The following is a 26,647-nucleotide window of genomic DNA, read 5'->3' on the forward strand; positions in this document are numbered from 1 at the left end:
TTGTCCAGTAACAGTTAACAGAACAAAGAGAGCCATGGGAAATGGGCTACACATCCTGGGAAGCCAATCAGGGTAGTTAGCGATGAGGTTATCATGCAGTTGACATTACAACTTATGTAAATGATCCTTTGGGCAGTCATGCAAGTCTCTAGAACCTTCTATCCTTTTCCTGTATTTTAATGTTATCTATAAAACAAGGGTCACTTCCTGTATCCAGGGAGATGCTGGTCAGTTTGTAAGACTAAGGGCACCCAGTACCCAGCATCTCCCTAGAACACTTATATTGACTAATAAAAATACATTATACTTTTTACTGAGTCTAAGTGTTCTTGTGTCCCTGGCCATAAGCATAGAGTAAGCTTTACATTTTCTGTAACTGATTGTAATCCACTTTAAGGCCATTCTTGGTATAAGGTGGAATATCAGATGTTTATAATTATATTTTTAAGGCACCTAATTCTGGAAGAGTCCGTTTACAAAAAATAAAGCACCTGAAACAATACATTGGTTATGCTTTTGTGTTACTAATCTTTGGAAAGTATTGTCTCAAAATTGTTTCCCTGTACGTACCAGGATCAGTCCAGGACACCTGGGTTGTGACTCCGCACCAGTAGATGGAGACAGACTAAAACTTGTGGGCGGAGCCATATATGCCCTGTGCCAGTCACAGACCCTCAGTCTTACTCTGTCTCCAGTAGATGGTGCAGGTTTGGTCACAGCCCTGGTTCCCTGGGGTTTTTCTTTATGGTCAGGGTTCCTTGGTTAGTTAGTTTGTTTTAGTGTTAAAAACCTAAGTTTTTTCTGATCTATTTGGATTCCCGCTGGTCCTGCCTCCCAGGGGGGTTTTTGAAAGTCCTGAGGGGACCATCCCCCCCTGGTTGAGGCCGCTGCTAGGGTCGAGGACCCGCCTTTTGTAGAAGCAGCGTCAGGGGTGACACCGGGGAGCCCGGTTCACTCACCCCCGCTGGAACACAGGCCTCAGGACTGAGGACAGCGGCAGTAGTAAAAAAAAAAAAAAAAAGTTTGGCTGCTTTTATTTTGCGGCGGCTCCTGTTTCACTTCAGTGCCGGCTCTCCGTTCCTTCGGGGGGGGGGGCTGTTGGTGCGCTTCCGCTGCGATTAATTTCATTTAATTTCTTTTTATTATTTTTTTCCTCCTCCTCCTCGCTCGCGCGGCTCGTGGCATGCCGAGAGGCTCTGTTTGCTGCGCGCGCGGCTCTCTAGAGACAGAGTTTGCTCCGTCTGCGTCTCTGGCGGCGAGGGTTCGTCAGGGGGCGCTCTGGGGGTCCGGGCTCGGGCGCCGCGATCGCTGGCGCGCGAATCTGCCGTCGCTGCAGGCCCGGGGGACCCGTTCCCGCTCAGTGCGGGAGAGGCGGCCATTTTAGCAACAGGCCGGGAAACCACGAGGGAGGCAGCAGGAGATGGCGGCTTGCCTCCCGCGCTTTCTCCACAACGGCGACCCGCCGGGGGTGCCCCCGGGGGAGCGGGGTCTCCCGTGCATTCCGGATCCGGGGAGTCCGGCTCCGGGTCTTCCTACTCTTCGGATTTCGCGCACTTATTGCGAAAGATTTTAAAATGCAAGCGCCGCAGTAAATCCGGGAAGACAGGTGCAGCGAAGGGATCTGGTAGATCCACCAGATCCCGGAAGAGGAAATCTATCACGGCCCCTGATGGGGGCGCCATACGGCGAAGCCGTCCCTTGCGGGGTGTTCCGCAGGACACGGACTCAAGCTCTTCCTCTCAGGGAGAGGATGACCCGGCCAAGGAGCCTCTGGGGGGGGGGCTGATGGTGCGCCGGATGAAGGGCCGTCTCAGCCAGCGGCAGGAAAAGGAAATCCTGCCGTCGAGGGGGACGACCCTAAGGTGGTTCGCTTGTTCCGTAGGGAGGAACTGTCCCCGCTTATCCCGGCTATACTCCAGAAGCTGGGGGTGGAAGCGCCTGCGGTGGTGCCCAGACAGGGAGCTAATATGGACCCAGTTCTCCTGGGCCTCACGGGGCCCGTAATGGCTTTTCCGTTCATCTTTACGGCCTCGGACATCCTGTTTCGGGAGTGGGACACTCCGGAGCTGGGCCTCAAGGTGAGCAAGGCCATGGATAAACTTTACCCGTTGCCTGAGGAGGCGCTGGAACTGCTCCGTCTGCCGAAAGTGGATTCGGCGGTGTCCGCCGTAACGAAGCTGTCGACTATTCCTGTTACGGGAGCCACGGCTCTCAAAGATATCCAGGACAGGAAGCTGGAGGTACAACTAAAGAAAATTTTTGAGGTGTCCGCTTTAGGGGTCCGTGCAGCCGCCATGCGGGCCAGCTTACGCTGGGCGCAGAATCTGCAGGCTAATGCAGGTCTCTCGGAGGGGGAGGCCAGGCAAGCTGATCAGCTTGAGGCGGCGATTGCTTATAGTGCTGATGCGCTCCATGATCTCCTTCGTACCTCGGCTAGATCCATGGTTTCGGCGGTGTCGGCTCATCGGCTCCTCTGGCTTCGCAACTGGGCGGCGGACGGATCATCCAAGGCCCATCTAGGGGCCCTGCCGTTCAAAGGAAAGTTGCTGTTTGGCAAGGAATTGGATGAGTTGATGTTGTCCCTCGGTGAGAATAGGGCATTCAGGCTGCCGGAGGATCAGTCTAGATCTCGGTCTTCTTTCTCGGGCCGTTCCCGCTTCCGCAGCGGCAGGAGATCCCGACCGCAGAGGGCCGCTGGCTCTTCTTACCGTTCGGGGCCCTCACGGTCGTCCTCTTGGTCCCAGTCCTTTCGAGGGAAAAGATTCGGCCGGCAGGGAGGAGCCCCGGGAGGCGTGGGTCCAAAATCCTCCCAATGAGATGCGGCCGGTCCATCCCTCGCAGCAGCTGCGGTCATTCGTCCCAAACGTGGGAGCTCGGCTGCAGTTGTTTGCCGAGGAATGGGCCAAAATAACGTCGGACCAGAGGGTTCTCGACGTGATAAATCACGGTTACGCGTTAGATTTTGCACGGACCCCATTCGACAAGTTTCTGGTGTCGCCATGCAAGTGCCCCATAAAGCGCGCAGCGGTAAGGGGAACCCTCCAATGCCTGCAATCCTTAGGGGCAATTTCCCCCGTGCCCATAGGGCAGCAGGGCTTCGGCCGTGTTGCGATCCCCCCTGCTGCTGCGCTGCAGGAGGTCTCTTACCTTCCTCCAGAGGCCGCTCTGAAGCCAGGGCCTCGCCTGCGCATCATCCAGGACTTGCTCCAGGGCCTGAGAGGCCTAGCTGCTCCTGAGGCATGCCGGTGGCTTGCAGCCTCAGTGTTTGGACTTCCTGTTGGGCGACGCCCTTCCCTAGGGGCTGGCCCGCAGCTCTCTACCCTAGTTATAGGACCAGCGGTGGGCGGTCCTGGCAAGCTCCTCCCAGGGAGTTGCCTTCTACCTCCAGTATTTAAGGACTTTCTGTTCATTGTGTCTGTGCCTTGGATCTGAGCATTACAGTCGCCTGTAACCTAGCCGATCCAGGTCCTCCATGTTTGATGGCGCCTTGTCCTGTCTCTGCTTGATGTTCCTGATGTCCAGTGTCTCTGCCTTGATGCCTGTCTCTGACCCTGCCTAGATGTTTGTTCCTGTGCCTGCCAGCCGTAAGGGCTTCGGATGTGAGTTTCCCAGCATCGGAGTCCTATTCGCCTGGGTCTTCCCCGCGCCCTCCTTCTCAGCGTGGTCCGCGACCAGCCTCTCAGGGCTGTGTAGGGCGCGTCTGGGACAGGGTGGTCCGCGACTCAGTCCCACGGGTGGGCTGAGTAGGGCGCCCTGATGGACAGTGCAATGTTCCCGTCCAGCCTTGTCTACAGTGTCTGCTTCAGCCCGTACCCTGATGTCTTCCTCTGCCAGCCGAGGGGGCTTCGGATGTGAGTATCCCAGCATCGGAGTTCCTACTCGCCTGGATCCTTCTAGTGTCTCGCTTCAGCCCTTGCCCTGATGTCTCCGTCTTGCTTCAGCCTGCTTCTGCCCCGTCTGATGTCTTCAGTTTAAGGACTCTGTCTGCCCTCGCCTCTGTCCGGCCTGCTGCCCATTGCCGTTCCCTGCGGCGGGTCCGAAAGGGCCGGGAACAGTCGGAGGACCGTTCACTAGTCAACTTCCCCGTGTTGGCTGCCATGGGCATGCAGGTCCGGCTGAGGGCCGGACTCCCTGTTTCTGTTCCTGCCTGCCTGGCTCACCATGCCTGCTCAGCTCACCTCCCACGGTGTGGCCTTGGGCTCCTCCTGGGGTCCTACCGTGGCCCAAGGGCTCACCACCGCCCGAGACGACCGCGCCCGCGCGCGCTCGTAACAGGCCGTTACTCCATTTACTTCATCGTGCCAAAGAAGGACAGCACCGCAAGACCAATCTTGGATCTGAAAGGTGTAAACAGATGCCTTCGCATTCCACGCTTCAAAATGGAGACAATTCGGTCGGTAATTGCCTCAGTCCGGCCCGGCGAATTCCTGGCATCCTTGGATCTCACGGAGGCGTACCTTCACATCGGCATCCAGCCGTCCTACCATCGGTTCCTCAGGTTCTGTATCCTGGGCCGACATTATCAGTTCCGAGCCCTTCCCTTCGGCCTGGCCACGGCTCCCTGGACATTCACCAAGGTGATGGTGGTGGTCGCAGCTCAGCTCCGGAGGGAGGGGTTGCTGGTACACCCCTATTTGGATGATTGGCTGATTCGAGCCAAATCCGAGACTCAGTGCCGGCAGGCAGTCAACAGGGTTCTCGCTCTCTTGCGATCCCTGGGATGGGTGGTGAACCTCAGCAAGAGCCACCTAGTTCCCACTCAGTCTCTGGAGTACCTGGGGGCCCTGTTCGATACCAGGAAGGGCAGAGTGTTCCTGTCTATGGACAGAGTTCGCAAGCTTCAGTGTCAGGTACGCCGATTGTTGTCTCTTCGGCTTCCACTGGTCTCCGATTATCTGACGGTTTTGGGTTCTATGGCTTCAACTCTAGCATTGGTCCCTTGGGCTTTTGCTCATCTGCGTCCTTTGCAATCAGCGTTGCTTTCCCGTTGGAAGCCGGTGTAGGAGGAGTTTCATCTGCCACTTCCGCTTACGGACCAGGCACGGGACAGCCTCCTCTGGTGGCTAGAAGCAGACCACTTGGCTTGCGGAGTGTCTCTCCTGGTGCCCAACTGGACGGTGGTAACCACGGATGCCAGTCTCTCCAGCTGGGGAGCAGTCTGCCTGGGCAGGTCAGTACAGGGCAGGTGGCCCTCGTCCCAGACTCAGTGGTCCATCAATCGTCTGGAGACCCGGGCAGTGAGTCTGGCTTTACAGTCTTTTCTGCCGCTGATACGGGGAAAGGCGGTTTGGGTGTTGTCGGACAATGCCACCACCGTATCCTACATCAATCGCCAGGGGGGAACAAGAAGTCCTGTCGTGGCAGAGGAGGCGCAGCTCTTGCTAGCTTAGGCAGAGCGCAATCTCAGCGACCTAGCAGCGTTTCACATTGCCGGAGTCGACAACGTTCAGGCGGATTTTCTCAGCCGTCATCATCTGGATCCCGGAGAGTGGGAGCTGGCGCCGGAGGCCTTTCAGCTGATCTGCCAAAAGTGGGGGACGCCTCATATGGACCTCATGGCTACCTGGCAGAATGCCAAGGCGCCCAGGTTTTACAGCCGTCAGAGAGAGAGAGGGGCCGAAGGCGTCGACGCGTTGGTCCTTCCTTGGCCGACGAATGTCCTGCTGTACGTGTTCCCTCCTTGGCCGATGATCGGCAAGATTCTTCGGCGCATCGAATTGCATCCGGCAAGTGTAATCTTGGTAGCGCCAGAATGGCCGTGGCGACTGTGGTTCGCAGACCTCATCCAGTTGTCGATAGCGTCTCCCCTTCGCTTCCAGGGGTTTCCGGGCCTCCTCCGTCAAGGCCCCGTTTGTTCGGCGGATGCGGATCACTTCTGTCTCGCGGCATGGCTTTTGAGAGGCAGCGCTTGAAGAGGAAAGGTTATTCGGATGGGGTAGTCGCTACGTTGTTGCGGGCCAGAAAGTCGTCTACCTCTATGTCTTATGTTCGCGTCTGGGTAGTCTTTGACGAATGGTGCGCGGAGCGCAATGTGGATCCTACCGCGGCTCCCGTATCCGATATGCTCTCGTTTCTGCAGGCCGGCTTGGCTAAAGGCTTATCGTACAGTACCCTTAGAGTACAGGTGGCGGCTCTTGGGTGTCTGAGGGGCAAGGGGCACAAGGGTTCCCTGGCCTTGCATCCGGATGTTGCGCGTTTTCTCAGGGGGCCTAAACATCTTCGTCCTCCATTGCGCCATCCCTGTCCGTCATGGAATCTCAATTGGGTACTCTCCGCGTTGTGCTCGTCTCCTTTTGAGCCCATTAAACGGGCAACGCTCAAGGATCTTACGTTAAAGGTAGTTTTCCTTGTCGCGATTGCATCGGCTCGTCGCGTCTCAGAGTTGCAGGCACAGTCCTGTAGGGAGCCGTTCCTTCGGATCTCGGATTCTGGAATCTCTTTGTGGACGGTCCCTTCTTTCTTGCCCAAGGTGGTTTCGGCCTTCCACGTGAATCAGTCCATTGAGCTTCCAGCTTTTCCCATCCACGATGCGTCGCTGCCTCAGATGCAGGAGTTGCGGAGGTTGGATGTCCGGAGGGCAGTCCTTCGCTATCTAGAGGTCTCCAATCCGTTCCGCGTTACGGATCATCTTTTTGTTTTGTTCTCAGGCCCAAAGCGTGGGGGTCCGGCTTCCCGGGCTACGATTGCACGCTGGCTCAAGGAGGCCATTGGTACGGCGTACATAGTGCGAGGAAAGTCTGTGCCGCCGGGTCTCCGAGCACATTCTACTCGTGCCCACGCTGCTTCCTGGGCAGAGGCTTCTCAGGTGTCGCCCCAAGAGATTTGCAGGGCGGCTACTTGGAAGTCGTTACATACCTTTACACGTCATTACCGGCTGGATGTTCGGGACACTGCCGGGGGTTTTGGAGAGAGGGTACTCCGTGCGGGACTCTCTGCTTCCCACCCTCGGTAAGTTAGCTCTGGTACATCCCAGGTGTCCTGGACTGATCCTGGTACGTACAGGGAAAGGAAAATTAGTTTCTTACCTGTTAATTTTCGTTCCTGTAGTACCAAGGATCAGTCCAGGATCCCGCCCCAGCTGCTCTGAAGAATCGGAGAGTCTGCTCGTTGAGTTGTTCGGTTGCTGTTTTCTCGTTTTGATCCAGTTGGGGGTTTTTGGACATGGCTCCCGTTGGGGATGGGTTTTGTAGTTAGTTTACCTGTCCTATGCTACTTTGACATTACGTAAGACTGAGGGGCTGTGACTGGCACAGGGGCATATATGGCTCTGCCTCCATCTACTGGTGCGGAGTCACAACCCAGGTGTCCTGGACTGATCCTTCGTACTACAGGAACGAAAATTATCAGGTAAGAAACTAATTTTCCTTTCTTGGCATGCTTTTATTAATGCTTTATATAAAATTTGCCAGTGCTTATGCGCATTCCTATTTTTCTCTTTAGATCTTGCTTTCCATTTTCTAAAAGATGCCTTTTTAGGCTTTGGTGGCCTCCCCCCCATCCCCCCATTTAGCCATTCTGACAGATGCAGATTTTCTTTTGACCTTTTGACGTGTGGTGCACTTTTAGCCAAGGTATTTAAAAAGCAGCAGTTTGAAAGGATCTTTGGAAGAAGAAATGTTAACTTTAACGTCCCTCCAACACCTGAAACCACCTGTGTGGGTTATTGAAAACCACTTATTTCGTGACAATTTAAAATTAAATTATTGAAATTTAAAAAGGGAGAGGATAATGTGTACGTTTTTCTTGCCTAGCATCACAAAAACTCTGTTTATCTATCGTACAATGAAGAAGAGGGAAGACAATTTAAGACTGGCAATCGGCACTGCACCTCTCTGCAGTTGCTTTCCCAAGAATGAAAGCATTCCTCTTTCCCGCCATTTTGTTCTTAATTAGTATTAGTCGGGTTGTTAACACCTTTATCACCTCCTGCGGGAAGAGGAGAACGGCATTTAAAAAAAATAATAAAACAATAGTCTGGAAGAATACAAGGTGGACAACACGTTTAGTTTTGCCCGACCCCGAAAACTTTTTTTGGCCAGCATGTCCTGAGCTCTGGTGTGCTTTCAACGCAGATACGCTCGCCGGCTCCCTGCAGAAGACGTCTTTTTTGGGGGGGAGGGAAGGGGAGGAGGTCTACAGGCAAGGCGGTGCCAAGCACCACCAGGGCGGAGAAAGCGGCTCAGGGGGGTTTCTCTTTGACTCCCCTCTACTAGAACGAGGTAAATTGCCAACCCCCAATAAACGGCCCTGGTTTATGTGCAGTTTTGCTGGAGGTAGGCGCTGGGTAAATCCAAGACTTGGAACGGGGGTGGGGGGGTGGTTAGAGTGAGGACGACGGTCCCCCCCCCCCCTCTCCTTTGCTTTCCGGGTTGCACGGGGGCGGGGTGGTCTTGCGTGCGGGCAAAGACGTTTGCACAAGCGGTGGGGTGCGCTCGCGGAGGATGGTCCTCCTGGCTTCCCGCAAATCCGCCTTTTTTTGTTGCTTTGCACCCTAAGTACCAGCGGCAGGAGGAGTAGGCAATTAAACTTGCAAGGCTTGTGTCTTATCCCATCACCCTTCCAATAAAGTCTATGAGCTAGTTCTTTTTTTTTTGCAGGGGTGGAGAAAGCGAAGGGGAATACCTGCAGTACCTGAATATAATTCGCTTTGAATTGCCTGAAAGGCGGAATACAAATAAGAACAAAAGGTTTTACGACGTGCCGGGGGAGGGCAAGCTCCGAGGATAGGTCGCTGGCCTCTACCATTTTGCTGCCAGTGATGTTCGGAGGAGGGGTTCTCCAGAAAATCAGTCTTTTATTTTTGTAGATGAGAAAAATGAGTAGCCCAGTGGAGCATGGAATTGGCAACACATGCCAGCTTTGTTGCGACTACAAATTTTGCATTGCTACGATGTACTTAATGTTTGGAGCACAGGATAAAACGCCACGTTTAGGCCTAGCAATGGCAGCACCAAGTTTATATATTAGGGCGATGTGGTTTGTAATCCTCTGAACTGTTTGCGGGCCAGGTGTAAGAGTATGTGTGTGTTTTTTTTATTGTTTTTTTTTAATTTAATTTTTTTCTCATGTTATGTCTGAGGAAATGACCCAATACATCTGGCCCTTAATTAACTATTGAAAGTGTTGATTGTGGAACAGCCTTGATTCTGCTGAGTGGCCCATTTGGTGCTCCTGCCTACACTTTTATGGTTTTTTTTTTTGGGGGGGGGGGGGTTGCGATTCATAAGGGGATTCTTTTGGTTATATGGTTCTTCAGCTGTGTTGGAACCAGCATTTAGTCCGTTATGGCACCATGAGCGATCATTCACAACTACCTGGAGTTTTTCTCCTATTTTAGATTCTGCCATCACCTAGCCCAGCCATTGCAGCAATGTACCTTGTACAGGAGCCATAGACCACAACTCTCTGCGGATCCCAGTACACATGCATCCTAAATTCAGCCAGTAGGAGACACCATTGAGCAAACATTCATTAGGGATATTCTAGAAACCCGGCTGGTTTGCAGCCCTCGAGAACGAATTGTCTACTCTCTCCTCAGGACCATGAGTTTTCCCTGTCCTGGTCTATCTAGAAAGCAGAAGCCAGGCCCAGGAATTAAAACAAAGACCTTTGCATGGCAGTACTGCCACTGGACAGTCAGCAATAAAATGTTATTTTTCCAACAAATTATTTTAACACTGCTTGTTTTTCCTAATGTAGATAGTCCTAGACTTATTTTTATTGTAATATATTATATTATGGCTTTGTAAACATTTTATTTTCTTTGCATGTGTACTTAGGCAAACATCATATCTTTCTTCCCTTTCCCCTCAACACAAAAAAGGGGCTTTCTTTTAGTGTCAGATTTTTGTGGACATCGGATCAGTTTTTCCTCAGTTTCTAAGCAGGCCATGGTATGTGGGTGATGTCCTCCGACGTCCTTAGCCTTTTGGCTAAGATCAAGTGCTGAACAAATTCATCTCTCGGAATTCTGTAAATTTTACTAAGCCTGCATGGGAGTTCTGTGTGTGTGTGCTGCCTCATGAGCTCTTCAGTCTGTTTTTGGAGCTTATGCATGGATCTCTCTCTCTCTCTTGCAAGTTCTTTCTGCCTTGTTGCCTCAGCAACCCCTCAAGTGCAGTATTAAAGTACTACTTAAAAAAAAAAAGTGTTCAGTTATAAGTCTGCAATGTCTGGGGAAAGGCCTAAGAAGAAGGCTGCTATCAGTAGCTTCAAGTCCTGCATCTGGATAGCAGATGTCCACATGGATTCCCATGAGGTCTGCTGTAAATGTCTGGGCCCCGACCACAGTATGGTGAAGCCATATCTGACAAAGTGGACTCTATCCTCGAAAGCTCATGCTTTAATAAATTAATTAGTCTATTAGGTGCTACCTGACTCCTGCCAATATGATGAACTTCTACAGTTGTGCTTGAATATCCCTCAGGGCACAGCAGTCTCAAGTTTAGAAGATGAAGGACCTCAGAAGAATACTTAAGGGCAAGCACCAGTATACATCTGGACATTGGAGTTATTCTTCCTCTTGGAGCAGGGTGTCCTCTGGCTCCTGCTGAGCCAGATTGAGGTCCCTCCTTTTCTTGCTCAATGATTAAAGCTCCACACCCCGCCATCCCATGTTGCCATTTCCTGGCTCCACCTCAGGCCTAGGGTTGAGTAAGGCCTAGAAACATTTGGATACAGGAGGCATGAAAAATGGCATCAAAGTGGGGCCTGGTGTTGAGGTGTACTCTGTTAAGAGCCAAAGAGGATAAGGCAGATGCACAACCAGAGTTCTTTGACTGCTGACCAGTCAGCTCCCAAGAAAAGATGAGGTTGTGTCGGTGCAAATTTTTTTTTATGGCAGAGAAAGGCCCCCAAGGTGGTAACTTATTTGTTCAGTCCAGACCCTAGCCCTTACAGAGTGTTGTCGGTGGCATCTGCATGGAGAACCCATTCTTTAAAGTGTTGTTGATGCAGAGAATTGAAGTACCGATGCTGACTCCAGCCCCGTCTGTGACTGCAGGCATGGAGTGAGGTCCCTCAGTGGAGAAGGTTGTGTTAAAGGCCCTGATGCAGAATCCTATCCACACTCTTCTTGGAGTTGAGTATTTCTGGTCTTAAGCAAAGTGAGGAGAAAATTATACGGGTCTCTGAAGAGGAGAGATCTCCAATACATCTCTGGGAAAGGACCCAAAACTTCTGGATTTCTTTTGACAAGATAGTCTTTTTCTATGCTAGATGCAGCGTACCAGTTTTACATGCTGCTATACCTGCAAGAGTGTGTTGGGAAGCTAAACCCCTTACTGGAGTTGCTAGAAATGTGTAAGACACTGGAGAATGTGAGGGAGCATGAGGAACATCTGATCCGCTCTGTCTACGAGAAGTTTGGTGGCAGCATTGCATCTCAGGCTGGCTCGGTTACGATATAGTGGACTGTGATAAGATGTACATGATCGATTTATAGATGTTCCATGTGTAGGAGATGACTTATTTAGAGACAAGGTCAAAGAGACTGTACTCAAATCAAGGAACATCAAGTTACTATTCAATATCAGCAGGGGTGGGGGGGGTTGTGATAACCAATTGCTGCCCTCCAGATGCTAGTACATTTCTTATTAAAAAAAAAAAATCTTTCAGGTGACCAAGGGGGTCACCTGAAAGATTTTTTCAGCGTCATCTGGGTGCCTGTGCTCTACAACAGCAACAGCTCCTTGCCCGAGAGGAAAAGACGTCAAGCTACTCTACAGTAGCCATAAATGAAAGCTGAGTCTGTTGACTGAGCTCAATCCAGACTCCCTGCTGTCTCTGGTGAGGGAGTGGGTCCAGTCTTTTCAGCATGGTAGAAGATCATCAAAGCCCATGGCATTAGCTACCATTTATATTTCTTTTGCCTTACTGTGACCCAGCACTTTTCAGTCTTCTATTTAGACCAGTCTCAGTCTACCCAACTTCAACTGGAAAGGCAGTTGCTCCTTCAGAAGAAGGCCATAGAACAAATACCTGCCCAGGAGTGTAATCAGGAGTTCTACTCCCTATATGTCCTAATTCCCAAGAAGACAGGGATTTATGAAGAATAAACAAACTGCTGGTTTGAGAGAAGTTCAAGATGAACTCCCTCCACACTATCCTCTCCTTTGTTTATATGGGTGATTGGATGTATGCTTTGAAAGCTTATGTGCATATCCCCCTTCATCCATCTCACAAGAGGATCTTCAAATTTGTGGTGAAGGATATAAGTTATCAGTACAAGGTGCTTCCCTTTGGCCTATCAGCAGCTCTGAGGGTATTCATGTAGTGTCTGGCAGTGGTAGCAGCACATATTTGATGGACTAGTGACAGATCCTATCCAGTCAGGGTGGTTCAGGACTCCCTCTAGAAGACCATCTGATTCTTCCAGTCCCTGGGTTTCCTGTTCATCTTTGTGAAGTTGAGGATCCAGTTGATAGGAGCATGGATAGACTTTCTGTACAGGAGTGAGCTTTCCTTTCAATTGAAAAGGTTGAAGTACTCAGGTCAAGTGAAGACCCTATTGCAGCAGGACTGCACATCAGCAAGATTAGTCTTGGTCCTTGTCACATGTCAGCCTCAGTGCATGTAATCCTCACTACTCTGTTGAACATGAGAAGCCCTCATTGTGCCCTTCATTTACTAGTGGGACCAGCCAAGACAACCTTTCTCTCCTTATATTGATCACTTTGAAATGAAAACAACCCTACAGTGTTGATTGGCAACATCAATCTGGAGCATGAATTTTCCTCATCAGGTGACCCTCTCCACTGATGCCAAAGGATGGGAAGCACATACCAATATATCTTGAACACATGGAGCATGGTCCTTAGGGGACAGTTACCTTCAGATCAACTTCCTAGAGTACTGAGCCATTCACTATTTATTAAGATGGTAACTTTTAAACTGGCGTGTGAGCGCACATGTGTGTATTCATTGGTCTGTGCCTAGGGACATGACCATTTTATAATATATGCATGCATGTTATAAAATAGCCTGACTGCACACACATTTTAAGTGGATGCACGCCTGTGCACGTAAATGCTGCTTTTACCGCGTGTGGGGGAATTTTAATAGACACTTGCTGACACCATTACCAATTTTCCCAGTTTGTTCCCAGTTCACCCACATAAGGGATAGGACTTCCACCCCCCCCCTGGTTTAATACCCTCCCTTCTCACCATTTCACCCTGACCTTTAAAATCCCACTGATGACCTAGAATGTTTTGTTTTACAACTTGCACATCATCCAAGTTACGCAGCAATGGATCCTGGCACATGCTTGTGCACATAAATATTTTCACACTAATTTCAAGATGCAATCCAGGAATGCCCATGCCCGCCCCTTTTTTTGGAACTTTTCATTTGTGCATGTAGCGCCAAGTATGCGCATACTCGAGTGGCTTTTAAAATCTGCTCGGCACGCGCCAGACCAACTTATGTGCATATTTTCTGGTTTTGGTGCGCGCCGGGCTTTTAAAATTCACTTTTAAAGGCTTTTTCTCATCTGATGTTGGGAAAGAGTACAATCAATCAATCGAGGCCATTTTTACATTAAAAAAAACAAGGGGACACAGGATTATTTGCCATCTAGTAGGAATTTGCCCAAATCAGGTCATAGCTGTCTGCCACGATGCTCACCTACAAGTGACCTGCCTGCCAGAAGTCCTAAACATGCTAGCAGATCGTCTCAACAGTGTTCTTCTATCGTACGCGTGTTCTTGTGGATTAATGAGTGACCATTTTCTTTTATCTCTGGGGTCAACCAGCAATCAATCTGTTTGCTTCAGAAAGTAACAGAAAAATGGTTCTGCTCCATGCCTCTGAGCAAGCGTAGTTCAGCTCCCATCACTTTTATACTAAGCTGGGATGTCTGTCTACTTTGTGCGTATCCACCGATCCCATTAATTGCAAGGACCGTCCAAAATTTTTTTTTAAGATCATGCACAGCTGATCGTTATTGCTTTGGCATGGCCAAGACAGGAGCGATTCTTATACCTCATCCACCTGTCTGTAACGCCTCCAGTTCCGCTGGGAACTTCTCTGTTGTTCTTCCCGCAGGAGAAAGGCAAGCTCTACCATCTGAATCTGCCCTCTCAGCATGGATGTTGAATGCACTGTAATTTCAACTCTCTCTCTTCTGAAAGGTGTGGAAGATGTCCTGATTTAGGCCAGGAAACCTTCAACAAGGATGTCATATGGTTTCAAACAGAAGAGGTTTTCAGCTTGGTATCAGTCCAGTTCTCTGGATCCCTTCAATGGATTTGCTCCAGTACTTGTTTTTGCCTTTCTTCCTCCGGACTTGGTAGTTCATTGGTGAAAGTGCATGTCATTGCTGTTGCAGCTTACCATAAGTAGGTGGAGGGAGCTTCTATCTCCATCTGTCCTTCTGGACTTTGAAGTTTATGAAGGGATTGTGGCATTCCACCCTCCTGGACAGTAGAGGGTGCCTTGGGATCTTTAACATTATCTTGGCTCAGCTCATGAAGTCTTTTGAATCTCTGGAATCAGTTCTTTATTTATTTAATTTTATACTTTGCTTTTTGCCACTTCAAAGAAGATTACATTCAGGTACTATAGTTATTTCTCTGTCCTCAGAGGGCTCTAAGTTTGTAGCTGAGGCAATAGAGGGTAAAGAGACTTGCCCAAGGTCACATGGAGCAGCAGGGGGATATGAATCCTGGTCTCCCTAGTTCAAAGGCTACTGCTCTAACCGCTAGGCTACGCCTCCATGTGAAAGTGCTGCTTTTTGTAGCTGTCATGTCTGGTTGGAGAATCCGGGAAATACTGGCACTCATCTCCCATTCACCTTACCTACCACAATAGGGTGGTTATGCATACCCAGAATTTCTTCCAAAAGTGATGTTGCCCTTTCATATTAACCAAGCCATTATGTACCAACTGTTTTTTCCAAGACTGCATGTAGGTGAGAAGACTCTTTATTCTCTGGACTGTAAGAGGGCCATATTATATTGAGAAGGACTCAGCCTTATTGTCAAAATTCTCTACTGTTTGTTTATATCTTCTTTATTTATTTATGTATTTATTTATTTTTGCATTTTCAATAATTATACAAAACACATTTTGTACATGAATACAGATGATTAAATCTCCAAAAACAATAATATTTATAACAGAATAAAGGTTAGAATCATCTGGCGTCTTTTCAGGAAAATACCAGGGATAAACAATTATTACTGAGCGAATTACAGGAAAATTAATATCATTGAGACAAGTATCACTTCCCTCTTCTCAATCTCAATTAGAGAAAATAACTGGTTTTTTATTTATTACTCCTAACCTGGTCCTATATTTGGGGGATGTGAACTCTTGTAGCATAAATGTTTCTAAAAAGACATATTTAATCTCCCGAAATTTCACTTCACACCTATATGGAAATTTCAATATAAAACTGACTCCTCTAGCAAGGACCTCTAATTTCAATTTCAAAAATTCTTTTCTTCTATTTTGAGTAGACATCAGGTCCATGAAACTTTTCTAATCTATATCTGAAAAATAGATGAAGTACAGAATCTCTTTCTGTTGGAAACATAAATGATACTAAAAGTGTAGCTCTGATCGGTATATCCATCTCAATTGAAGTTTCAATTACTTCAGTTAAATTTAAAGTTTCTGGCTGCACTTTCCCCATCTGTGTTTCTCTATCAGATTTCAAAAGAATATAATAAGCTTTCGCTAATGCTGGTAGTGCTTGACTAGGCATTTTTTAATGCGTGTATTTAAATATTCTTTAAACATTTCTACTGCAGGTATTGTATCTTGTTTAGGAAAATTCAACACTCTTAAATTTAGAATACTTCAATTGTTTTTCTATGAATTCCAATTTCTTTTGATTTATTATTTCTGACTTAACCAAATTAATTTGCACACTTTCTAGCTTTTCTAATCTCCCTTCACACTTAACCAGTTTATTTTGAGATAAAGAAACCATGCTTTCAACATTCATTATCCTTTGTTGAGAATTAACATTAGTTTGAGTGAATTTAGTTATTGCTAGTTCCAAAGATTTAATAGCAGTCCATAATGTATCCATAGTTATCTCAATGGGTTTCTGAAGCAAACTTATATCCAATTCAGGTTGTAATTCCACATTTCCCCCTTCGGCCAGGTCTTCACTCCTTTCTCCAATTTTAGGTAAAATGGTAACTTCGGCTGAACCCATATCCAACTCCATAAGTCCAGAAGATATTCTTTCTTTTACTGATGGTGGAGAGGGAGTTTTAGGAGTGCCAGGACCTAGAGAGATGTCATCAACCAGTGAAGTTTAAAGAAAATTAGACCCTCTACACACCCCTCAGATACCCTCCCCGCAAAAGCTCTACTCGCAATCCCAAACATTATCTCCAAACCCATCTCAGACATCAGCAACAGATCCATATCACTAGGCAAGGTTCCTACTAGCCTTAAACATGCCATCGTAAAACCCATCCTAAAGAAACCCAACCTAGATCCTTCAGAACTCACCAGCTTCCGTCCAATTTCCAATCTGCCACTTATTGCAAAAATCCTAGAAAAATCAATTAACCGCCAACTGTCAGAATTTCTGGATGAACATAACATCCTTTCACCATCCCAATATGGATTTAGAAAACACCATAGCACAGACACTCTACTTATCTCAATATCTGACCACATACTAAAAAGCCTTGACAAAAGCCTGTCACACATTCTGATACTCCTTGATATCTCCTCTGCCTTTGACACTGTCAACCATAACATATTAATAAAACGTCTCACTGACATCGCATCTCAGATTCTGCTCTCAAATGGTTCCAATCTTACCTGAGTGACAGACAATACAGTGTCCAAATTGGAAACTGCATTTCTGAACCCACCACAGTATCAAAGGCATGCCACAAGGCTCTTCACTCTCCTCCACTCTCTTCACCTCCTACCTCTATGCCATCTCCTTTCTAAATTAGGACTCCCTCACTTTATGTATGCCGATGACGTCCAGATCCTTATACCAATAACTGACACACTACAGAATGCTTTAGATACCTGGAAATCTGCTCTCGATGGCATCAGCACACTACTGGCAAGAAACTTCCTAGCGTTCAACATTGCCAAAACAGAGCTACTCCTCATCTCCCCACAACCTCCACTCTCCTCTACAGGCAGCTAACCCTCCTTGTGCTAACATTATCTTCCCACAACACGTACGCAGCCTTGGCATTACCATTGACATCAATTTCAAAACATTCATCAGTAACATGCTTAAAGATTGTTTCTTCAAATTGCACACTCTAAAAAAGCTTAAACCACTATTACACCTAAATGATTTTCGCACAATACGTCAAGCCATTGTGTTCTCAAAAATTGATTACTGTAACTCCATGCTTTTAGGGCTACCCAAAAATGTGATCCAACCCCTACAACTACTCCAAAATGCTGCAGCTCGCATCCTATCCAACACACACAAAAACGACCACATCACCCCTGTCCTCAAACACCTTCACTGGTTACCCATCACATCAAGAATCGTCTACAAATCACTTACCCTCGTTCACAAATCCCTATACAACCCATACATGCATTGGTTTAAAGAACACATCAGATTTCATAATTCCAACAGACCCACCAGAAAGCAATATCTGGCAACTCTACATACCCCAAAACCGAAACTCGCCAAACTCTGCTCCACCAAAGACCAGGCCTTCTCCTTAGCTGGGCCTACCCTTTGGAATAAGCTACCTCCTTCACTACGCCAAGAAATATGCCCGAAAAAATTTAAACAGAATCTTAAGACCTGGCTATTCAAGCAGGCTTACACCTAATGGCACCCCACCACCCCTTCTCAACTCCTCCCCCCCCTAGCTTCCCCCCCTCGAAACACAAGCCCCTCCTAAATAATTTTCCACTGTTGCACTTCTTCACCTTCACTTTCCCTTCTTAACCTCCTCTCTTCTTTATTGTGGACTCTCTTCTCTGCTTCCATTCGTAACATATCCTCCCATGCAACAAGTTCTCTCCTTACTTATCATGTTAACGAACCCTGTTATTAATTTAACTATATCAAATTATTTAATTGTTAATTTTATTATTCAAAATTGTTTACAAGTGTGAATAGTTGATCCCAGGATCCTAAACTTTCCTTTGGCCCCACTCCCCCTCGTTCCCTCCCCCACCCTATTCTACACTGGTTCCATGTTCTCTGTAAAGCCTGTTGCTGATTTACTGTTCCATGTCAACCGATGTGGAGTTCCCAACGAACATCGGTATATAAAAGCTGTTAAATAAATAAAAATAAATACGTTGCTTCTCGTTCAGAAGCCGCACTCACAGCGGTCCCCTCTCCTAGCATTATGCCAGTTGCAACATTAAAGAATAAAGAAATTTGAGGCCAGTAAGGCCTCAAATTTCTTTCATACATCTTTCGGAATCTTTCATACATCTTTCGGAATGAAAAAGTCATCTTTTCTGTGACTTCTATGTCAAGTACCTAAGTATACCAATGGACAATTAATGGCTGCAACTTCCAATATGTTGTAATCGAAAACCTTGCAATATGTATAAGATGATCACTCATCTTGCACTGAGGGCCAGCTATAGAAGCATTGCTCTGTAGTCCAAGCAGGCAAAGTAAGGGTGTGAGATGCACAGGTCTGTCTAGTATATCTGCCATTTGGACCTCCACCCTGGCCCAGAAGTCTTGAACCAGGGCACATGTCCATCAAATGTGAAAATAAGACCCAACCACCCCATAACGTCTCCAGCATAATGGAGACGAGAGTGGAGAGAATCGGCCTGATAGAGAGGAAATCCTTTTCTTTCCTGATCATATTGCCATGAGGTCCTATTCCACCCACGAGGGCATCCATCAAGTCCATGCCACCCCTTCCGACTAACTGGGCCCTTATCCTATCATAAGTCTCCTTTGATCCATCCTGCAGTTCAAATTCCACCTGTAAGTTATCAAAGTTGATCTATCCCTCTTCATCCCACAGTTGGCCTAAAAATCGCAAACTCTCCACTAGTCCGTTATATCCACATGGAAAGTGGCAACTGAATTATGAGGATTATCACTCAGTACAGCCAGTGGTGTATGAGTGTCTGTAGATGTCCCCTGTTTTACCTGCATTGTATGTGCTATAATTGGGCATGAATACATAGCCCTTCTAACTCTTGGAGACTTGGAGGGCAAAAATGGTAGAAGAGCCAACACGACATCTCCAGCAGCTCAAGCCTCTAAAGAGACGCAGGGTTGAATGGTGTCTCCATCCAGGCTGTTAGGCATGTTAAACATGTGACTTTATAGTACCCAGATTATTAGGCAGAGGCATTCCTCCCTCCAATAATGTTTTGTTTACGATAATGTGCTTAGTTTCACCGGGGGGAGGCCTTGCCTTGCCTTATGAATCAAGATTTTGCCATTCAAGTTGTCAAAGAACTTTTTGGACAATTGTAAATGTCAGACCAATTGTGGGGGTAAAAATTCCCAAATATTTAAAATTCTCTCTAGCAATTTTGAAATATTTTATGCAATTAGGAAGCAACTGTACCTTAGCTACACCCAGAAAGAAAAGTTCTGATTTTTGATAATTCAATTTATAACCTGAAAGTAGTCCATAGTCTTCTAGAACTGCTAAGACCCAGGGCACAGACTTCTTAACCTCAGTTATGTATAACAATACATCATCTGCATATAAGGATACCTTGTGACTCCTATCATTGAACCGGAAGTCCGAAATCTTTGTGTCTGAATGCGTCCTCTGAGCTAATACCTCAATAGACAAGTCAAACAACACTGGGGAGAGTGGGCAGCCTTGTCTGGTGCTCTACCAAATGGGAAATGTATCCGACAAGAATCTGTTTGTCAACCCCCGCACAGTAGGATGTGCGTATAAAGGCCCAATCCATCCCACAAAGAATCTAAGTTAAAAGCATGTAGTGCTACAGACAGCGCCAGTGCAGCCTGTCAAAGGCTTTCTCCACATCCAATGCTACCAACAGGCCCTGAGTTTTAGTTTGATGCACCAGTGAAATAACATGGAAAGCCCTTCTAGTGTTTTGCTGTAGAGAGGTGTACTTTGACAAACCCAGTCTGATCTGTTTGGACTAGTTGTGGAATAAGCCCTTCCAGCCGCAGCTGCAGTACTTTAGCCAATGACTTGATGTCCACATTTAGTAATGAGATGGGCCTATATGATCCCAGATCTGTCTCCTCCCGTCCTCCTTGTGTAAAAGCACAATAATAGCATCCATTAGCCTGTGTGGACAGGATGGCTTATCCTTCCAAGTGTTCAAACATGCTGGTCATCGGTAGGGCCAGATCCAAAAATAATTTCTTATAAAAATCTTGCAAAATATTGACAGCATCTGTAAGTTCTCACAAGTTTATACATTAACTCAGTTCAATAACTTCAAAGAGAAACTGTATGCATTCTATTCCATATTTCCTTCCAGTCTCTTTCTGTCAGATTCATCCCCAAATCTGCATTGTATTGGGTTATCAACCCAATGACAGGTTCCTTTTATTCCAAAGTTAGTTAGTGCCCTATATACAGGTTACCAGAGAGCCTTCCATTTTTATCCTGTATACTCGTGATAATAGTGCCCGTGGACCTCCAGTTCAATAGACTTGCTAACAGTTTACCTGCTTTGTTACCATGTTCATAAACCTTTTGGTGCATAAATCACATGTACCTTTTTATTAAGTCTGCTTGTAATAAATCAAGCTCTCGCCTTCTCATCACTAACTGTGTCCAGATTTTTTTTTAACATCCTCGTTTATGTAACTACTCTAATTGCTCAGTGTCCCTTTCGGGTGATTTTTCTTTTTCTATTTGGACCCGCTTGTAATAGCTGGTGTAACCTATGATTCTGTCCTGTAGTACTGTCTTTAGTGTTTTCCAAAGAACCATCTGATTAATTTTCTCCCATGGCATGAATTTCTTTGAAGGATTTGATCTCCTCCATGATCATGTCTGTGAAGTCAACCTATCCCAAAACAGATGTATTGAGTCTCCATGAATGTTCTGTCTGTGGAGTTTATGAAATATTCATAGCTAATTCAATTGGATTGTGGTCAAACAAATAAGAGAGCAATATGTAAACCCTTCCAACCTTGCCCATAGGCTCTCAGAACAGAGAGAGAAATCTAAATGACTGAGATTCGCTGAGTAATATGTGTAATCTCTACTACTAGAGTGTTTATGCCTTAAAACATCTACCAGGTCCAACTCCTGCACCATAGATCTGAGTTCTTTATTGTGTTATCTCTTCTTTCAGGACTTATCCATAACTGGGTCCATCCCACTAGAATAGATGGACCCAGTTATGGGTCTCCACCCACTAGAATATAATATGAGGAGAAACTTGCTACCTTAACCCTCATCAGAGAGTAAGAGGCATTGTGTTTGGCCCACAAACATTCACCACCACCCAAAAATTGGTTTTGTTTTAACTGAAGTAGGTTGGTAAAGATAAGCCTTATACAAGGGTAATGCATGTTTTGGGAAATGCTACACTCCTGTCTTGGAGGGAAGTAATATGAATACCCCCCCCCCCCCCCCCCCCATTTCTCCAAATGCCAGGTCCCTCAGACAAATCACATTTACTTGGAGATGTCATGGTAACTTCTACCAGATCTTATATTTTGTTTTGATTTGTTGACCTAGAAAGCCAAGACCCAGCTCAAAGACAGCTTGTCTTTGAGCTGGGTCCCCAGAGGCACAGGGAGGTAGTGACTTGTTCATGATCAGACAAAGAGTGAGCATTAGAGGGGAGTCTTGAAATCTTATTCCAATGATGCTTCTAAAGGTGAATGAAGTCCCATTAATATTGGCACCCAGCCATGGCACAGTGATAAAAGGTTTGTCACTATTTTTGGGGGGTTGGGAGGCAACGAATAGGTAACAGTTTCATCAATGAAGCTACAGTGACGAGTTTTTTTTCTTTCTTTCTGTTTTTATAAAAACCTCCTGTCACAACACTAAGTCCTTGAGCAAGCACAGGCTGTGGCTCATGTTGGAACCCGATACATGTTTTCCCCCATCTCTGGCTACTGGGTGTCACCCTTAAACAATAATTGGGGCAGCCTACCTACCAACCCCCCCCCCCCCCCCCCCCCCCCCAAGCAGGAGATGCGAGTGCTACCTATGCAAGATCCCCAGCCCCTACTGCCCAGGGATGTTTTATCAATTTGTGGCATTCAATCTCTTAAGGATTCCTCATTGCTGCTTTTGATAATAAGACTAGAAGACACTCCTTTAAACTAACTGGTAGCAGCTTTAAAACACATTGGAGAAAGTATTTTTTCACTCAACTAACAATCAAGCTGTGGAATTTCTTGCCCAAGGATGTGATCAAGGTAACTTAGCATAGCTGGATTTGAAAGGATTTGGATAAGTTCATGGATGAAAGTCCATAAATGGATATTAACCCGGTGACTTGGGGAGACCCACCATTTGTCATAGGGAATGAACAGAAAGAAGTTGAATCTAATTTTAGGGACTAGCCACTGTTGGAGACAATATTCTGGGCTCGATGGACCTTTGGCCTCACCCAGCTTGGCAGATTCGGTAGATGAGATTCATTACGATGGCAGTCTCTGTTACATGAACAATATGGGATTGTATAAATTTGAATAGTAATACTGAATTTACCCTGTTTTTCTAATTTTATTTTATTTGTCCTGTTAATGTAATTTGTCATTAACACTGTACACTTAAAAGTAAGCATACATAAAAAAAATGGATTAAGAAAACCCTTTTTTTTCCTTGCCTTAACAGATCAACTATCAATAATCAATAAATAAAGCAGCCTCTCTCCTGGACACAATTAGAAACAGATTAATCCAACTTAAATTATGTTTAAATATGAACAAAACTGAATGCATACTCATCACCAGAAAAAACTCCAGTTCTAAAACTATTCCACCCTTCCAATTTGATAATTCCATCATCCAACTTAAAGACAATGTTAAAGATTTAGGCATCTGGGTGGACAATGATCTAAATTATAAAAAACACATCTCCACAAGAACAAAAGAAGGATTCCACAAACTTCAGGTAATCAAACACCTAAAACCACTACTCCACCCCCATGATTTCAAAACAGTCCTTCAAGCCCTAATATTCTCCTGTTTTGGACTACTGCAATTCTCTTCTGATTGGCCTACCCAAGTCATCCCTAAGACCTTTACAACTTCTTCAGAATGCCGCTGCCAGAGTCTTGACGGGAAAAAGAAAATCTGAACACATCACTCCTGTCCTCAACCAACTACAATGGCTCACAATTGAGAAAAGAATCGAATACAAAGTCCTTTCAATACTGCAGAAAGCAATTTACAAAACAGACTACACTGCTCTTGATGATGTCATACATATCCACCACTCCCTACGCACTACAAGAACAACTAGTAAACTACAACTAGTGATTCCATCTCTTCCTCACGCCAAACTCTCTTCCACCAGAAATAGAGCCATCTCCATCATCGGCCCAAAGTTATGGAACTCACTACCTCAGTACCTCGCTGGTCAAGAAAACCCTAAATCTTTTAAAAAAGACCTAAAATCCTGGCTTCTAAGCCAATCTCTTACTGACAGTTCAAACTCTTGATCTCATAACTATCAGTCTGCTGATTGGACAATTTATCCTACTTCCTAACTATAGATATCTCTTATTATCTATGAACCCTGTTTTTCAGTATACCTAAATTTTGGTATATCCTGTTTTTGTTTAGACTAATTTTATATGTCAGTTCTCAGTCTGTTTATTGTAATCTCAAAATTTCAATGTGTTATAATGTAAACCGGAGTGAAGGCAACTCTGCTATACCCCGGTATATAAAAAACGCTAAATAAATACATAAATAAATAAATAAACATATGAAAAGAAGAGCTGTTTATGAAAATATTGAGATCCATATTCAAATGCATTTAGCTGGCTAACAAAGAAGTTATCCAGCTAAATGAAAATTTGGATGCTTCTCCGACTAAATTCTAGCTAGAATTTGGCCAGATAAGTCAGGGGTGGTCCAGAGGTGTTCTGAAGAAGAGCTGAGTTAGCTGAATAAGTTATCTGGCTAACTCGATATTCAGATTCGGCCCATATACTTGTCCTTAAGTTAGCCAGATAAACAGTGCAAGTTAGCTGGATAGGTTTATCTGGCTAACAAGCAGAGCCGCTCAGCGGCTGAATATGGAGCTCATTAATTTTATTTAAACAATAACCCCCCCCCCCCCCCCATCTTTTTGGAAACATGAAAACTCTCATAAAATACCAAGAAGTTCTGATATAAGCGCAGTTTGAAAGCATCTATTGAATGGAGTCTGACTTTTTTTTTTTTTAATGATTTTTCCTCAGAATGGATCCCATCAGCTATGTGGAGTTCCTGAAGACATCTGGGAACCAGGATTTTAAAAACGGCAGCTATGCTTTGGCGATTCGGAAGTATGACCAAGCTATTCTCACTCTGATGCAGTATCATCATTTGAAAAGGTAATAACTAATTCTTGCTCAGTTTTCACAGCTGCAAATGCAATTCTGCATTGAGAAGGTTGAGTGAAATGCCCTGTGGCTGCACACAGTTTCCCACACAGAGGTCAAAAGAGGAGAGAATACTTAAATGGAGTAAATGCCTATTGCTAAATATTGTTGAGTATCTTCATGTGAGGATCTAATATTTATTTTATTTATTTATTTAGGAATTTTATATATCGGCATTCCAAAGAAGATCACAATAGTTTACAAAATCGGTATTCATATTCATGGTCAGTTGTCAGATATGTGTCTACATTTGCTTTTTTGTTCTACGGAACAGCGAATATTCTAGTTATTAGTCAAATATATTCTTGGATATCACTATAGTTGCTATAAACCATATTTTTCGCTCCATAAGACACACATTTTTTCCCCCAAAAGTGGGGGGAAAATGTCTGTGCGTCTTATGGAGCGAATATAACCCCCCCCCCAAAAAACTAACTACAACCCTCCATCCTCCTGACCCCCGCCACCCGAAGACCTGCCAAAAGTCCCTGGTGGTCCAGCGGGGGTCCGGGAGTGATCTCCTGCACTTGGGCCGTCGGCTGCCAGTAATCAAAATGGTGCCAACATCCCCTGTGACATAGTAAGGGCAAAGGGCCGTCAGCGCCATTTTGATTACTGGCAGCCGACGGCCCACGTGCAGGAGATCGCTCTCGGACCCCCGCTGGACCACCAGGGACTTTTGGCAGGTCTTGGGGGGGGGGGGTCAGGAGGATGGGGGGTTGTAGTTAATTAAATTTAAAGGGTTGGGAGGGGTTTGTTTTTTTATTTTTTTTTCCCACAGAAAGAGAACGATAAAAGTTTTCTGATCTGGGGAGTGGACCAAAATGGCCCTTCCCAGACCAGAAAACGAAATGGGGACAAAAAATAATTGTATGCACTCCCCTTATTTTCTCCATAAGATGCACAGACGCCCGGGAACAGAGCCGGTTTAGCACACCGGTTTTTGTGTTTTTTTAATTTTCCCCCTCTGAATCCTAGGTGTGTCTTATGGTCAGGTGCGTCTTATGGAGCGAAAAATACAGTAATCAGGTTCATATTTATACATTATCTGGTAGACATAATAGTAAACACAAATTCTAATTTACCTCAACATAATGATAGAAAATACAAGTTCTAATCCTACTCACAGTGCACTTTAAATCATTCATACAGCATCTAAAGCAGACCTCAGGAAGGTTACTATTACTGAAGTATGAAAGGAAACAAAAAGAAAATTTTAATATAAGCTGCATGTCACCCAGGATAACAAGGTGCTTACACTTCACTAGGGCTAATAATGGTTAGCCCGGTAGTGCCAAATATTCAAGTGGAAATGATAACCTTGGTGCAGCTATAGGCCATGGTGACTCTTTTCATGGACCCATTGCAGCAGGAGATAGACCACATACATTACAAAATAATTAAGAGGATTACCTATAGTTAAGTGGACTACTGACGTTAAAAGTGAGATCATGTCCTGATCCTTTTTTGTCAAAACTTCTGCATCTGTAGAGTAGAGTATACAAGGAGAGCCCTTCAAAACATGGAGGAAAGAGTAAAAATATCAAAGGAAAAGCTGCAAAAGGCAATTAATGGAAATTTTAAGATCTTTAATTGGAGGAATCAGAAAATAAAAGTACCTAAGTGATGACCTCTTAAAAAGAACTGAACAACTATGCAGAAAGTGAAATAGCAAGAGAAAAATGTGATCTAGAAAGGAAGCCCAGCCCAGGCAAGGGGCACTAGTAGAAAGATTCTGAAATAGCCAGATTGACTGGAAGATGTAAGAAGTGAGATGCCAGTGAAAGATGAGAGTGCAGCACAGGAAGATGAGAGCAGTGTTAGGTCAGGAAGTGAAGTGAAGTGGATAGGAACCAGGACATTGAAGAGATGGCAGTTGAACTCCTGGCTTGTGTGGAAAAGGATATGTGTTGTGGTCTTCCATGAAAAGAGACGAAGAGATGGAAATGCTGATGACTCTTCTGTTGATTATACTCCTCTGCAAGACAACCAATCTTATAGTATCAAAGTTCCTATATGATAGTATATAAATTGTTTAGTCTATAAGCTACCGCCTATCTCTTGTCATTTTTGCTACATCAAACCAAATTGGCTATACCTCTGAAAATCTGAACCACATGATAAATGAAGTTTCCACAACCTTTCTCAC

General features: G+C 45.7%; 1 protein-coding gene across 3 annotated transcripts in view; it reads left to right on the top strand.

The window, feature by feature from the left end:
- The window catches only part of TRANK1 (tetratricopeptide repeat and ankyrin repeat containing 1), a 265,426-nt gene that overhangs the window by 27,819 nt on the left and 210,960 nt on the right, over window positions 1–26,647 (top strand). Inside the window, exons 2-3 of one of the 3 annotated variants that reach the window (XM_029589707.1) lie at window positions 22,740–23,018; window positions 24,316–24,450. In XM_029589707.1, coding sequence (XP_029445567.1) covers window positions 24,317–24,450 — 134 coding nt within the window. In that variant the 5' untranslated portion in view covers window positions 22,740–23,018; window position 24,316. Of the gene's footprint in view, window positions 1–8,140; window positions 8,220–22,739; window positions 23,019–24,315; window positions 24,451–26,647 lie in introns of those variants that run through there. The other 2 variants (XM_029589708.1, XM_029589706.1) reach the window with 2 other exon arrangements.

The sequence above is a fragment of the Rhinatrema bivittatum genome, chromosome 2 (genome assembly GCF_901001135.1).
Source record: "Rhinatrema bivittatum chromosome 2, aRhiBiv1.1, whole genome shotgun sequence".
Lineage (NCBI taxonomy): Eukaryota > Metazoa > Chordata > Amphibia > Gymnophiona > Rhinatrematidae > Rhinatrema > Rhinatrema bivittatum.